Raw genomic sequence first — 14768 nt, 5'->3', positions numbered from 1 at the left:
CACCATAAAGTGCAGTAAAGAAATGCTTGTGAAATGTATGTTCTTCCTTTCAATTGTCTTCCTTTTTAATTGTTATTCTTAAGTTATTCATAATTAAAACATTCGTGAAAATAGAACTTTAGAAAAAAGAAAGAGCGAACTTTATCTCGTTGCAGGACTCATGTGGTTAATAAGTATTAGATGCCGCTTGGTAATTAAATAACTGCTTCGCTGAGTACTTAGCGGTTTTGGTTACTATTCGTCTATGGTTAACTAAAACCGATGTCACTGTTTTTCAACTTTCAGGAATGTCATTTGTCATAATAATTAAGCTTGTCTGACTGACGTTTGGTCACAACGATACACGATCGTTCATAATCATACAATCTTTATTATTTTACTAATTAATGTTTGTTGTGTAGAATTAGGTATGTTAAAAGAGGTTAGGATTCTAATGTAATTCATAAAACAATATCAATTACTAACACTGACACGCTAAACGGGATATATATTTAAAAGACTAAAATTATACATAGAAGAACACCTGATATCTGATTTAGTTTTTTAGTTAAGAACAACAATTTTATCACGAAGATGTCTTTCCGAATGCAAATGGAAAAACAAAAAGCCCAAGAAGAAATGCGCCGATTAATGGCCGAACGAAAAAAGAAAAATGTGAAACCTACCAAAATAGACAATCCCCTAGCCAAATATAATAACAGTGGTCAACTTATGTGCATTCTGTGTAACTCAGTAGTGCGGTCAGAGCATGTATGGCAAGTGCATGTAAACAGTAAACAGCATAAAGAGAATGTTGAAAAGGCTAAAAAATTAAAAGAATTAACTAACAACTTTACTGTTGGTAAGATCAAACACAAAAGTTCCAGTCCTCCAAAAGATGCACCTCCCGAAAAAAAGATCAAAGGAATATTGAAGAATGCCTTTGAAGTACCTGCAGTACAGGCTCCAAAAAATAATGCACCACAAATTATTTCATATCACAGTGAAGAAATCAAGAGAACACCTTTGAATTCAGTAGTTGTTAGAAAAGAAGGTAAGTAATTTATAGAATTTATCCATATACAGGGTGTGGCGTAAATAATGGATAATCCTTTACCAGCGGATGGGCGACAACCCAACTGATCTAAATATCAAAATTTACCTCTGGCACAAGTATCATAGTTTTTGAGATTTTGGCCATTTTGTGTGTTTTTTAAAAAAGCGATTTAAGCTCGTTCTTTTTGATGCTGTGATCACAATTTAAGGCTTTTTTTAAATCCGTTTTTTGCAAATAAATTCTGAATAGATGTGCTATTGAATCTACAATCTTGTTTTGTTATTACTTCTTGTTTTTTATTTAAATTATGCATTTAAAGTTGAATTTTATAATCTTTCACAAAATTTGTGCAACTTTGAGCACTTGTGGTGAAAAAAAAATGTATGGTGGCTTTACTGCCCACTCCATAAATAATTTCTAAATTTTATTAGAATTCTAAATTGGTATAACATGCAGCAATAATACCGATTATTGTCAAAATATTACAAAGAACTTAAATTATTAACACTTTTGCCGGTCGACTAATTTAATTTTTTCACGCTAAGCGCGTTCTAGATTCAATAGCGCATCTATTTAGGATTTAATTGCAAAACACGGATTTAAAAAAAGTCTTAATTTGTGATCACAGCACCAAAAAGTACGAGCGTAAATCGCTTTCTTAAACACACATAATGGCCAAAATTTTTTGCATTTAAATCCTAAATTGATGTGCTATTGAACCTAATATCTTGTTTTGTTATTACTACTTGTCTTTTATTTAAACTATGCATTCAAAGTTAAATTTTATAGTTTCTCAACACTTTTGTTCAACTTTGAGCACTTGTGTGCAGTGTTGAAAAAAAAAAAGAAATACAAAACATAAATACTATTCAAATAATAAAGATAATTAGAAATCTAAAGAAAACTACTCTGTTGACAAAAAAATCATTTTTCATCAAATTGTAATACATTATTTTGAAATAGACTTGGTAGAAGCAGCACAGTTCCAAGCTTTTTTATCATCTAAATAATCTTTAATAGTGTAATAACCCTATAAACATGAATATTTGAAAGCAAACTTAGCTTAAACGCGCTGATAAAATAAAATTAGTCGACCGGCAAAAGTGTTAATAATTTAAGTTCTTTGTAATATTTTGACAATAATCGGTATTATTGCTGCATGTTATACCAATTTAGAATTCTAATAAAATTTAGAAATTATTTATGGCGTGGGCAGTAAAGCCACCATACATTTTTTTTTCACCACAAGTGCTCAAAGTTGCACAAAAGTTGTAAAAGATTATAAAATTTTACTTTGAATGCATAATTTAAATAAAAAACAAGTAGTAATAACAAAACAAGATTGTAGATTCAATAGCACATCTATTCAGGATTTATTTGCAAAAAACGGATTAAAAAAAAGCCTTAAATTGTGATCACAGCATCAAAAAGAACGAGCGTAAATCGCTTTTTTAAAAAACACACAAAATGGCCAAAATCTCAAAAACTATGATACTTGTGCCAGAGGTAAATTTTGATATTTAGATCAGTTGGGTTGTCGCCCATCCGCTGGTAAAGGATTATCCATTATTTACGCCACACCCTGTATGTATATAATCTTGTACATTAGTTACCATAGAACTAGCTTTGCTGAGTTATGAATGGATGACTGTGTGTGTTTCTGTGCAATATTATATTTCTCAAAATGCAAATATATTATGTTGTTTGAGTCAAATTCTTAATATCTGTGTGTTAAATAACACTTTAATTTATGATACTTGGATATGGACAAATAATGGGACACATCATTCACATTAAATTTATAATTGAAATTATATTGGTACTTGTAACCAATCCAATGAAAACTTCAATTACACATTATAACTTAAGAATGAGATTAGAAAGACAACCTAATCAAATCAAATCTTTTTTAGAAACTCTCCCTACATCATCTACTTCAGAGGGGGATAATGCGGCACAAACATCAGAACAGCCCATACCAGAGGGTTTCTTTGATGATCCTATATTAGACGCTAAGGTAAGTAACGGTTTAAAAATGAAACGGAAGCAAGTTGATCAGTTTATTTCAATATACCTTACTGCATAAGCATAATATATTGTGGATATGTAATAAATAGGTATTATTAACGTCACTGAATTATCTGGAACCCCAAAAAATATGCATTTTATGACATATGTATTACACAATACCACCATTAAATTAACTTAAAAGCTACTTGGATACCATATAAAAAAAAAAAACATCATTACTGCCCAAAGAGTTCTTCAAAAGATTCATGAATGTGCTCAATCATATCAGAGGCCAGCATACTTCTGCCTTTCTGTTTGAAAGCTTTTTCATTACAAAGTCTTATCAAGTGACATGCTGCATAGCAGGATATTGATGCAGCTGCTAGACATTTGTCCCCATTTGTGTCAAGTACAATCCTATTTTGATTAGCTAATGTCCAATGCATAAATGTAGCAATGGAACCTGCCAATAAATCTCCTTGTCCACCGCACCTCCTAGCTGAACCATAAGCATTGGAGTCCCACTTGAGATTAACATCAGGGCTAAATAATTCATCAGTTTCTCCCTTTTTAAGAATAGTTATATATTTCCCCAATTCCGATATATTCCCTTGCGGTGTTCCTATTTTGTTCAACAGCCTTTCAAATTCCATTTTATTTGGGGTCAATATTACTGGAGACATAAAATCCTTAAGTAAATATGGTTTTTCAGTAATTAAAAACAATCCATCAGCATCAATTACTAGAGGTATCCTCTTTTCCCTTATTATTTCAATTAATTCTGTAACCACAGAAAATGTTTCTTTTTGTCTTCCCAGTCCTGGTCCTATGACTATAGCATGGAGTCTTTCAAACCATTGTGATATTTCTGTAATGGCATTGGGCCAATCAAGTAGTGGGTGAACAATTAGCTCTGGACTATAAGATTTTATAACTGTAGCTGCACTTTTGGCACAGAATATATGAACTAAGTCTGCTCCTACCTGCAATGTATAAACAACAAGTATAAAATACGTATCAAGTAAATGGATATTACTAAGTTTTTATATTTAATAACTAACTCTGAGTGCACTTATTCCCGAGAAGTATGGTGCGCCGGTGTACTCTAATGATCCACCAATAATACCTATTCTGCCGGCTTGACCTTTATGACTACTGTTATCTAAAGGAGGTATGCAGTCTTTAACGATTTTCATTATATGATTTCCTGTCATTTTGTATGAACTAACGTATCTGTAACAATTTTTAGCAGTACTTTTAATTAATAATGTCGGTAAAGTTAACAAGAACATCGGAATAAATGTCAAAGTTCTGATTGTGATTGATTACAAATGTCACTTTCAAAGTATCAAGTGTCAAAGACAAATATTGCTTAGTAATTAGTGATAGCAACCCCAGTAAAAAAAGAACAGTCCAGAGAGTTTTTTTTAAACTTGGTATGTACCTGTGTAAATAAGTAACTACAAAATTTATGATGCCTATGTTTTCTATAAATTACATTTACTTCTTTAGGCGCATAAGGATATGCCGTGTGTTCTGCCTGGAGCAGTAATATCCATTCCTCTTTATTTACGTGTTGTTATCAGGTACGAAACATTGAATATAAAGACCCAGTTGAAGAAGAATGGGAAAAGTTCCAGAAAGAAATAAAAGAAGAGGCCACTGCATCTGCTGAAATAATTGCTGGTGAGCAAGAAGAAGCCACTGCGGAACGACAGATTGATGAAATCGACGAACAAATAAGAATTTGGTCCAAGTTCGTATTTTTTTGCGTAATCGTATAATTTAACTTGACGTATTGTTTATAATTTCGTTTTGGTTACAGAGTTCTCGACTTTGAATTGAAAAAAGAAGAAACAAAGAAGACCAAGCACGATACTGAGCAAATGAGTGAAGGCGAAGAAGGCGAGTCAGACAATGAAGATGATATTGATGAGTTTTTAGACTGGCGAGCGAAAAAGTCATACTCTTAACATTTACACTATATTATATTTTTTAAACAATTTATAACTTTATTTGTATTACATTCCTTGCAAAGCCTGTAAAAACTTCCATAGGTAAAATACTATGTGCCGCAATTAATCAGCTGGTACCTACCTGCTGGATTTCTTACATTCGATAAAAAAAAACATAACTCCGCGGTTATCACGGTTTTGAAATGATATTAGGGTCATCGCTCCATTTTTTTTAATCGTGGCCTTACCATAAAACGTTCTTAAAAATATAGCTATAGATTATTTTCATCAGTAGGCTAGGTTCCGTGTCTTTACTACCTACTGAACTAGTGATGAAAGTGGACGTGGGCTGTGGAGAGCTGGAGACACTCTCAGGTGTTCATCGGTGTTAATGTTATGTTACTAAACGTATGTGGAGGTGGCGTATTGTATCCAATCCAGTTCTTGCCTAGATATCAACTGAATAAGTTGACAAGACGGTTAAAAGTAAATCGACTACAGTATGTTTATTTTTAATGACACTTGGGTATTGTGGGTACACCACTAATCGCTCATTTCTTTTTTATTTGACATTGACAGTGACAGACGTGATAGGACACAATTTTGATAGTTGTTTGTTGTTAGAAAATATTTCATATTATTTGAGTCTGAATAATATACACAAAAACTACACATTCACCAGTTTTAGGTTTTGTTTTTCATTCAGCGATATGTCTAACCGTGACTCAGATCAGTTTCGTGAGTTTATTAACAATCTCGAAAGAGAGGAAAACCGACCGGCTGCATTAAATGATATTCTAAATTTACTTGCATTCAAGCCTGCTAATGAAGCTATTTCCACTATAAGAGGCGTCGGCATCTCACAAATAGTACAATGCTTAAATGTATCAGATAAGTGCGTTCAATTTACGATATCAAATATTAGATTATGTTGGTACTCTTTATATAATTACTTATGTATACTTTTTACTACCAGAGCTCATGTTGACTTGACTTGTGAGGTGCTGAAGGTTTGTTTCAATAAGTTTGAACCAGGAGATGTTGTGAAGAATTACACAAGTCACATCATGTATTTGCTGCGCCATGAGAAAAGTTGTGTCAGAAGAATTGCTATAGATGAGGTGAGCATAAAAGACATATATGTTACTGTAAAAGCCCTAACGGTGGTAAATCCTAAGATTTTCCGGTATAACCTAAGATTTACCAACTCGAAATGGTAAAAGTCCGAACAATTCTTTTATTTCGAACTTTTACCTATATTCACTTGATGATATCGAGATGTCGCCGGAGCCCCGCTTCGCGGGGCTCCTCCTTCTTGGTGGTTAAAAAATAAAAACCACGAAGGCTAAGGTGGGAGCTTCGCTTCGCTCACTCCCACCTTAGCCTTCTAACCTAACCTACCCATGTCGCTATGTCCAAAACTCCTCCTTTATAACTATGTCACAGTATATAATTATACCGTGAAATAGTTATAAACATAGTTATGAAGGAGGATTTTTTTATATATCGTAACATAGTTTTTAAACTCTGGCTTGTTCGGACTTTTACCATTGAGAGTTGGTAAATCTTAGGTTGTACCGGAAAATCTTAGGATTTACCACAGTTCAGGCTTTAACAGTAACATATACATTTTTAGCTATGCGTAAATGATTATACCTATAATAATTATGTAACAATTTCTTCAGGTACACAAGGCTGTAAGTGCTAGTCCTACATTGCTGCCTGTGCCTGAGTACATAGATGTGTTCGTAGCAGCTGCACAGATGGTCAGTGACTCTGACATAGGAGTTGCTAACAGAGCAATATCAATAACTTCAAATCTACCATATGAGGCTTACCCTAAAGTCCTTGATGAAATGAAAATATGCTTGGAGTATAATAGCAGCAGCAAGTGCAATGTGTTAGAGGTATAATTATTATATTTCTGATTATCTTCATTTATATTCAGCAAATTTTAGGCAGTTTGGTGAAGCTACAGGTCCCTATGAGACAGAAAATTTATGGGTACACATAGTCAAAATATAGGTAAAATGCTAACACACTGTTTAACCTTATGTTTTTTCATTTGCAGGTTATTGTCAATGTTTCATGCAAATCAAATGAACATTTCAAATTATGTGCGGATAATAACTATATTGACTTCATGATAGCAGAGCTACAAACAGATGACATCCTTTATCAAGTCAATATTTTGGAATTGTTATCCAGATTAGTTGCCAAACCACAAGGTATCAATTATCTTGTTAAAAGTGGAGGACTTAATAAAATTTCAGAGTATGTAACAGCATTGAAGGATAATCCTCTGAAGGGACTAATTACTCCAGGTAAACTATACATTTTAAATACAGTAGGTATCACATTTATTTCATAATTATGTCTTGACCTTTATAATAGAATCATTTTGTGTCTGGTTGCAATAATAATGTGAAAAACACACTTTTTTTTCAGGCTATATGAAATTCTTTGGGAGCATGGCACATAATTATCCCAAAGAGATTTTTGAGAAACATACAGTTATGGTTGAATCTCTTTTTGAAGCTTTTGATTCACACGATCAGACTGTTTTACCAGTTGCTCTTGACACACTTGGATTCATTGGTTCTACAATTGAAGGCAAATTGTGCCTAGCTGCTTTAGGTAAGAACACTGATATTTTCACCAACATGAGTGATTCGAGTGGAGACTTGTGCTAAGGCTCGAGACAAGGCTCTTTGGCTAGAGACTTGGGTTAGAAATTTTTTCTAATAACCAGCAATTTTTCTCACAATTTCAGGTGGTAAATACATACAGACTGTTGATAATGTGGCAAAAATTATAAAAAATAGTAACTCCGATACGAAAATTCGCGCCTTAAATTGTTTTTCGGGGCTTATCAGCATTGACAAAGACCCTTCCGCTCCAAAATCGGGTCCTATCGACCATAGAGTTACATTGATGACAAGAGAATGGTTTAGAACCTTGGATGCAAAACCAATGGAAACATTGCTTGAGATGTGTAAAAATCCATTTCCTGACATAAGACAAGCTGCTTTTATATTGTTGGATGCTGTTTGTCAACACCAGTGGGGCGAAGAGCTAGTAGCTAGAACTGCAGGTTTGTATTTATAAAATGGGTGATTGATAAAGACTTTGTAAAGGATTTTGTTTAATGATGCAAGTCAACACTTTCCATTATACTGCCACTGCATCACTAATGTATTATTTCTAAGCAAAAATTGTGTTCTTAATCTTTAATGGTAGGTACTAACAGTCTTGTGGCTATTGCAGGTTTTATTGAATTTCTTTTGGACCGCTCTATTGTGTACACAAAGGAGACCAGTGAAGCAAAGTATGACATCATTAAAAGATTGGCAAGATCACCTGCATATGACACTAATATTACTGCAAGACTTCAAACTTATGTTGAACAGGGTCCATTTTATTCTGAAAGTGTGCTGGAAGTGGCAATGGAAGAGGGAGAAAATTAAAATGATAAGAAATAAAAGGCGCATTTATCAACTGTTGGTTACAAATTGTTTATGTTGATAGTGAGATCTATTTTTGTTTTCAAAATAATATTTTCGAATTTTGTAATAAATTAACTACAATTCATTTTCGCCTTTTATTTTTGGTAGTAGTTTCTGATTTAGGAGCTGCCTTCCGTTTTGTGGTTTTCTTGTTTCCAGCGCCATATTTAGCAGCCAAATTATCTATGAAGTTATCCAGCTGTTTAACTCTGTCTTCTTGTTTTTGCCTTATCATGAGTTCTAGGCTATTGGGCTCTGAAAATGAATGAAATTAAAATGATCAGGTTAACATAGGTAATTGATGATATGTCCACACATTCACACATCAGTGAAGTTTGTTATGCTCATCAGGTCAGTAACAATGGGAATTTGATTAATAATATGTACCTGAACCCATTCCAAGATCCTTTTTCATTTCTTCTGCTTCTTGAGCCTCTCGATTTTCCTTGGCATGTCTTCTTTGGCGTTTTCTTGCTGGCTCATGAGTGAATATTTTGTAAGCCGGAATTTCACCACTTTTTATCATTTCCTGAAAAAATTGCTAAATGTTACACATACCTGCATATACAACAATTTTATTTATTTTTAGCAGAACATTAGAAAATTATACTTACATTTAGAATTTCTTTGATCCTTGGCTCCTGATCAGATCTGGCAAATTGTACATGATCTACAATGTAGTCCATATCCCCTTTGCCTGTTAAATAGGCTTGTTTAATCTCTTGTCTCTCCAAATCAGAACCTGTTAATTTAAATGGTAAATTCAGTATTAAATCCACATTCCCCAGTTTTGGGTACTGATATATAAAAGGTAAAGTATTTCAATAAGTTTACCATCAACAAGTTTTTATACTTACCAACATATTCTTTTTCATATGCCCTGATATCTTCATCTGTGATTTTCTTAAACAGCAACCTCCAGTACACACTCCAGTCGCGATCAACAATCACATTATAGTCATCATCATCCACACTCTTGGTTTCATCATACAAGGCTCGCTTAGATTTATCAGTTAGAATAGCATGAATGCTGCCTAGCACTTTAAATTTCTCAGTAGCTTCAAGTTTCTCATCTTCTGCAACTCTATCAGGATGTACTTTCAGAGATAGTTTGTGATACGCCTTTTTAACTAGAAGTGAAAGAGAACAAAGACATGGTGGTAATCAGTGCTGCTGCTTATGTATTAACGTGTACTTAGACCAGATCTATAGTACGAATTGAAAACGAGAATACAGAGAATACATAATAGACTGGATACAATTAGATACTGTCTAATATATTTCAGTATTTTGTGTTAGTGCTTACCTTCTTTGTCGGTGGCTTTTTCAGTAATTTGTAATACTTCGTAGAGGTTTGTAGTTTCGAAATATTTTTCACACAGGTCTAAGAGACCCATCTTACCAAATTTGTTTATATCAAATAAATATTATAACGATTCTCTACGGTATAAAACCGGCAAGATCAAGACTAAACTAAACTTGACAAATTGCTGCGCGCCAAACTAAACGTCAATGCACATTAAGTCAATGTCAATTGTCAATAATGACATGTTATTTTATTGTCTATGATTTAGTCGTAGTTGAGAAAGTATTTTGAACCTAGAGCTTTTGAGATTCAATTAATACATTGGAAAAAAAAGGTACAATGTATAACCGTCTAAATTGGAGTCTTATTCCTTTTTATTGATATTCACAAAATCAGACACTTAGTTAGCTTGGTGCTACAACGCAATAAGCAGATCGCACTAGGCTTTATCAAACAGAACGCGTCCTTAGCGTATCGCGCACATTTTTGAAAATAGTTTGGTGCCGATTTTTCAGCGGCTGAATAATTGATCTTAAGCGTAACATTAGGTTCGCTTGAGAGGTGACATACCAAAGCGCTGAAAGGGAAGCCGAACAGTCAGAAAACACAACAGAAAATAACGTGGCGGCGATATCTGTCCATATCTTCACTTTGTGTCGTACGGTTTTAACGTGTTGATGAGGCTAGAATAATAGATTATTTTACTATATTGGCTGCAAAGTATTTAGAAGTAGGAAGCACTAATTGGTGGATACTAGTCGCGTGTCAGAAGCACACGTCGAACGTAAAACTACCCGCATGGAGCTTTCGATTGCCTAACGCATCGCGTAATGTATCTGTGTGAATCACTACACGTGTAATGTTTGGCTAAGCCTCTATCTACTATCTAGTAGTATTTTATTTTATTGACCTGTGAAAAGGATTTTTTTAACACGTGGATACCTATTTTCATAAAAATTATAAGAGATAAAAGGTTTTAATCTGTAGAAATAAATTGACAAACAAGTTCTTTTGTTTCTGAATTCAATTTTATGACAAAGTTTATGCAATTTTACCTGGAATTATACCTAATAATATAAACATAGTATTACTTTACTACAAATAACTTCTATATCAACACTACACCGATTTAATAGTGATATGGATCCTGTAAAACTAGGTTCAGGTGATAATCTTGTTCACGTACAATCTGCGAAATATCAGATGAAATCAGATGACGAAGAAAATGAAAAGGATTCCCGAAACCATGAAAGTCAACACGTTGAAGATGTAACAAACAAAATGGGGCAGAGTGAAGTCACGCCCCAGATGATTGATGATAATGAAGCTAAATTGAAAGAGAGAATCGCTCAGTGTAGAAGCATTATTGAATCATTAAAAATTGAATTAAACGAAGAAAAGTCTAAATTAGAAAAACAAACTAAATCTCCCCAGCCTTCTGTTGAATGTCCTACAAAATGCACAACCAGTCAGTATGTTTCTACATCACACACGTTTTTAGAGGATTTCTCTTTTGGCACAACAGGGATTTATACTGACTGTGTTGACAGTAAACTCAACTGTGATGAAAATTTAATAGAATACGAAAAGCAGCTGCAGAAATATCAAAACACTCTAAATATGGCACAAATAGAAAAGAAGAATGCAATCCGAAAACAAATGTTAGCTAAAGCTTATAGATTGAAACTTTTAGAAGTAGAAAATCAGTGCAATATTGAGTTATTAAGAGTTAAACAAAGTTTACAATGTTTGGAACCGTTACAAATGATTGCAAATAAATGGAAATCCAGTGCAGATAACATGTATGATGTAAATAATTTTGAATTAACCCCTAGATACCCTGAACTGAATGCAAACTCTAATTGCGACATGAACATTTGTGGGGATGAATTTGATATAAAATCTCCCATAGAAAATGGAGACGTTACAAAGGACTGTTATGTTTCCTCAGATTAAAGATGACCACAATTACATTACAAAAAATCGCAACGAGTCAGGGCCTAAGGTACTTACTAGATTACCTTCCTTGCAAAAGTATGAAGTAAATTTAAAGTGTTTTATACATTTGTTTCTTGTTTGGATTTGTTCCAGGTTTGGACGTAGATTATCAGTTAAATTGTTTAAATACATTTTGCAATTTCAGCTTGTTTTTTATTCATATACCAAAATTAATATAAATGAACATCCCGTCATGCAACGGTTGCAGTTATTGTGAGGATTAGTCATAAAAACAATATGTAATGTATTTTAGTGTCGTGTGCCGCTGTAGCAGGTGTCGTCGATGACGTCTGCAGTCTGCAGTCTTCTGCGTCGGTCTGCCGTTCTCCAAGTTGGGGTGCAGTTTTCCTTTAATCAATCGGCTCCCGTATCCTTTGCTCGTGCGTCTTTCTCTATCAGACCAGAATGTATTTTTAGTACACCCAGAGACTGCAATGCCACGCACAGTAAGCATATCAAATTTATAGTATGTATACATATATATATTTAAATGTAGTCCAAATATTAGAACCCAAATGCAAATTACCTCAAATACAAAAAGAGCCTCAAAGGCTCAAAATCTAAAATACACCTACATAAAATTGTTTTCTGCAAAATAAAAAGCAACAAATCTAATATGAAACATCACAATAATCTAAATATCAAAATCCGCACATTACCAATCAAATCAATTACCGAAAATGGGTGTGAAAATCAGATTTCAATAAATCAAAAGCCGAAGAGGACCTCCGTAGTGGACCACACACATTCAGGCACGCGCTTCGAATGCTGCTTGACTTTTTATTTTCGCCGCTTGAGGCTCGATCGTGTTCACTCGGCGCTCGTCGGCACCCGGTCGGCAGGCTCCCGCACTAACATCACACACGTTTGCGTGCGCCCGCGCCCGTTCAGTTAGGAACTTGAACTTTATTTTAATAAGATTCCAATTTGTCAATTAGAGGGCATCGCATGAACCAAACAGGTTTGACTCCTTTACACCTCGTATCTTTATGAGTTTCATTTAAAAAGTGCTTTTGAATACCTATCACGTAAATGTGGGTAGAGGTCTATAATATAGATAGACACCTAGAAACGAAACGTTTAGGCGATTTGCTACATCAGAAATTTAATTTTCTCTTCCACATTAGCTTCTAATTAGGAAATCTGAGGGCATGGGCTTAATACAAAAGGCTTTGTGTAGATAAGGAAAATTGCAATCCTTAAATTGTGTATCCCTTTGTTTCCAATAGATGGACACGCTTGAAACAATGAGTGGAAGCAATTTCAGTTATTAGGTCCCCAGCGGCCTAAAACGACTGATTAATCAACCCGTCGGGAAACTATCAATAAAATATGTAGGGCGTGCTGAATGAGTATAATACACGCCTACAATAAATTATCTCTTGCTATTTTTTTCTATAGAATTTACAAAATACCTCTAATAAAGGAAAATTCATGTGTTTCTTAAATAAATTTTGCCCTTACGTAAACCAAAAATTTGTAAGAAATATTTTATTTAATATACATATACATAGTCACGTGTACATGTGTTTTCACTAAACTACCATTATGATTAACATCTAGGTAAGTAGATCTAAACGATATTAAAGATTGGGATTTAGTAGCTACTCGGCCGATAAACATAGGTATGCAAAGTATTTTCACGAGCAAGTTTTTGATTCTGCATCTGCAACCTTTAAACTTGACTGGACGTTTTTTTTCTCCACTGAGTCTGGAATTCAAACGAATTCCTTGTCTGGAAAGATATCTTAAATAATTGTACCCATCGCTGACTAATTGAAATTTATTTAGATAAGCTTTAAGTGCAAAAGTAGGCATTAGTCATCTTGTGTCCTTTTTAAAATGCAGAGGTTGCCGCGTACCGCGTACCCAGGATACCTTGTTTGCCAACGGTGTAGAGAGATATCTCACTCCATCCACGGCGTCGGGCGACACGGCACCCGACTTGTGTGTACGAGCTCGAGAGCTTTATGGAAGAGTAAACAATTTAAAACACTACACACCGGGCGTATTGGTCCAGCACTCTCCTCCATTAGCCTTAACCGACACCTCGACTCGCCGGTCCTTTGACGAAAATGATGTTTGTTCACAAGCGCAGTGACGAAGGTGCGGGCGCGACACTCGCTCACCACTTGGTACAGTTTGCTTTGGCTGCCTTAGAGAGGCTAGTAATCGGCTTGTCGATCTTGTTTAGTTTATGTAAGCTACGTAAGTACAAAGTATTGATTGCGAGGTTTTTTTTATTTTTAGGTTGGAAATCTTTTATCTTTTCACTCTGCTTTATCTATATTATTCCTGATTTATGTGTGTTAAGTTCATATAGTCTACTATAATAAGAGAGACTGTAATAGGAAAAAGAGAGCTACCCAGTTTGCAGCTAATATAACGGTTAGCACAAATCTCTTTTGGGCTAATATAGCACGCGCAGATTAACTTTGTGTGTGTGAATATAATTGAAAGCAGCTGCGAGGACAAATATAATAATAAAAACGGAAAAAAGAGATGATTTTCTGGAGGATGACGTAACAACGACGGCGAAAAAATTACTGTTCCGTTATCCGCAATATTTTTCTCACATGGTTCTATTTAAGCAGTTCTTAAGACAACACTGAAACAAGCTGCTCGCGTTTGAGGGTTGCTTTTAATTTCGAATAAAACGTACGTAAATGTGTGATGTGGGATGTAAAAACTAAAACATGTTAACTATATTATGTGAATGTTCATCACGTTATTAAGATCTGTACAAAATACACGATATCGAATTTTGCAAACACCTAAACTCTTTGACTTATATGTACCTATTTACTTTTAAGTATTGTCACAATATTAACTATAATCTGTAAATGTTTATTTTCTACAAAAAAAACACAGGTTTTCAAAGATTTAAGTAAATGCTTTTTAAACAGATATTTTAAATGACAAATATGAACAACGTGAGCCCGTGTTTACTTTCCAAA

At 34.2% G+C, this 14768-nt stretch overlaps 5 protein-coding genes across 5 annotated transcripts; 3 read left to right on the top strand and 2 right to left on the bottom strand.

The window, feature by feature from the left end:
• The first annotated feature begins 310 nt into the window (after positions 1-310).
• On the top strand, positions 311-5056 carry LOC142973695 (zinc finger protein 830). The gene is made up of 4 exons (XM_076115654.1): positions 311-1033; positions 2950-3053; positions 4633-4802; positions 4872-5056. Exons 1-4 carry the CDS (start codon positions 574-576, stop codon positions 5017-5019), a joined length of 882 nt encoding a protein of 293 aa, XP_075971769.1. The 5' UTR covers positions 311-573; the 3' UTR covers positions 5020-5056.
• Naxd (NAD(P)HX dehydratase) lies at positions 3083-4388 on the bottom strand. The gene is made up of 2 exons (XM_076115653.1): positions 4108-4388; positions 3083-4029 (listed from the first exon to the last, which is right to left on the bottom strand). The coding sequence occupies exons 1-2, from the start codon at positions 4336-4338 to the stop codon at positions 3283-3285; spliced, it is 978 nt and encodes a 325-aa protein (XP_075971768.1). The 5' UTR covers positions 4339-4388; the 3' UTR covers positions 3083-3282.
• Positions 5057-5565: 509 nt separating the features above from the next.
• LOC142973692 (26S proteasome non-ATPase regulatory subunit 5) lies at positions 5566-8592 on the top strand. Its single transcript, XM_076115651.1, has 7 exons — positions 5566-5896; positions 5978-6122; positions 6687-6908; positions 7073-7325; positions 7450-7638; positions 7775-8095; positions 8269-8592. The coding sequence occupies exons 1-7, from the start codon at positions 5712-5714 to the stop codon at positions 8466-8468; spliced, it is 1515 nt and encodes a 504-aa protein (XP_075971766.1). The 5' UTR covers positions 5566-5711; the 3' UTR covers positions 8469-8592.
• Positions 8547-10026, bottom strand: LOC142973693 (dnaJ homolog subfamily C member 9). The gene is made up of 5 exons (XM_076115652.1): positions 9814-10026; positions 9365-9637; positions 9122-9249; positions 8895-9036; positions 8547-8762 (listed from the first exon to the last, which is right to left on the bottom strand). Exons 1-5 carry the CDS (start codon positions 9902-9904, stop codon positions 8590-8592), a joined length of 807 nt encoding a protein of 268 aa, XP_075971767.1. The 5' UTR covers positions 9905-10026; the 3' UTR covers positions 8547-8589.
• Positions 10027-10691: 665 nt separating this feature from the next.
• LOC142973895 (uncharacterized) lies at positions 10692-12493 on the top strand. Its single transcript, XM_076115925.1, has 2 exons — positions 10692-11818; positions 12065-12493. The coding sequence occupies exon 1, from the start codon at positions 10954-10956 to the stop codon at positions 11767-11769; it is 816 nt and encodes a 271-aa protein (XP_075972040.1). The 5' UTR covers positions 10692-10953; the 3' UTR covers positions 11770-11818; positions 12065-12493.
• The last annotated feature ends 2275 nt before the right edge of the window (positions 12494-14768 follow it).

This window comes from Anticarsia gemmatalis, chromosome 6, assembly GCF_050436995.1.
Source record: "Anticarsia gemmatalis isolate Benzon Research Colony breed Stoneville strain chromosome 6, ilAntGemm2 primary, whole genome shotgun sequence".
NCBI lineage: Eukaryota > Metazoa > Arthropoda > Insecta > Lepidoptera > Erebidae > Anticarsia > Anticarsia gemmatalis.
This window is presented reverse-complemented; position numbering and strand designations above follow the sequence as displayed.

What these genes read in the sequence shown, in the direction of transcription:
- Naxd (XM_076115653.1), bottom strand. Translation starts at nt 4,338, where the DNA reads ATGTTCTTGTTAACTTTACCGACATTATTAATTAAAAGTACTGCTAAA. An exon ending in CGGGAATAAGTGCACTCAGA is followed by an intron (nt 4,030 to 4,107) that starts GTTAGTTATTAA and finishes TATACATTGCAG; the next exon opens with GTAGGAGCAGACTTAGTTCA.
- LOC142973895 (XM_076115925.1), top strand. Translation starts at nt 10,954, where the DNA reads ATGGATCCTGTAAAACTAGGTTCAGGTGATAATCTTGTTCACGTACAA.
- LOC142973692 (XM_076115651.1), top strand. Translation starts at nt 5,712, where the DNA reads ATGTCTAACCGTGACTCAGATCAGTTTCGTGAGTTTATTAACAATCTC. An exon ending in GCAAGTGCAATGTGTTAGAG is followed by an intron (nt 6,909 to 7,072) that starts GTATAATTATTA and finishes TTTCATTTGCAG; the next exon opens with GTTATTGTCAATGTTTCATG. An exon ending in ATTGTGCCTAGCTGCTTTAG is followed by an intron (nt 7,639 to 7,774) that starts GTAAGAACACTG and finishes TCACAATTTCAG; the next exon opens with GTGGTAAATACATACAGACT.
- LOC142973695 (XM_076115654.1), top strand. Translation starts at nt 574, where the DNA reads ATGTCTTTCCGAATGCAAATGGAAAAACAAAAAGCCCAAGAAGAAATG. An exon ending in AGTAGTTGTTAGAAAAGAAG is followed by an intron (nt 1,034 to 2,949) that starts GTAAGTAATTTA and finishes AATCTTTTTTAG; the next exon opens with AAACTCTCCCTACATCATCT. An exon ending in CAAATAAGAATTTGGTCCAA is followed by an intron (nt 4,803 to 4,871) that starts GTTCGTATTTTT and finishes TTTTGGTTACAG; the next exon opens with AGTTCTCGACTTTGAATTGA.
- LOC142973693 (XM_076115652.1), bottom strand. Translation starts at nt 9,904, where the DNA reads ATGGGTCTCTTAGACCTGTGTGAAAAATATTTCGAAACTACAAACCTC. An exon ending in GGATCAAAGAAATTCTAAAT is followed by an intron (nt 9,037 to 9,121) that starts GTAAGTATAATT and finishes CAATTTTTTCAG; the next exon opens with GAAATGATAAAAAGTGGTGA. An exon ending in GGATCTTGGAATGGGTTCAG is followed by an intron (nt 8,763 to 8,894) that starts GTACATATTATT and finishes ATTCATTTTCAG; the next exon opens with AGCCCAATAGCCTAGAACTC.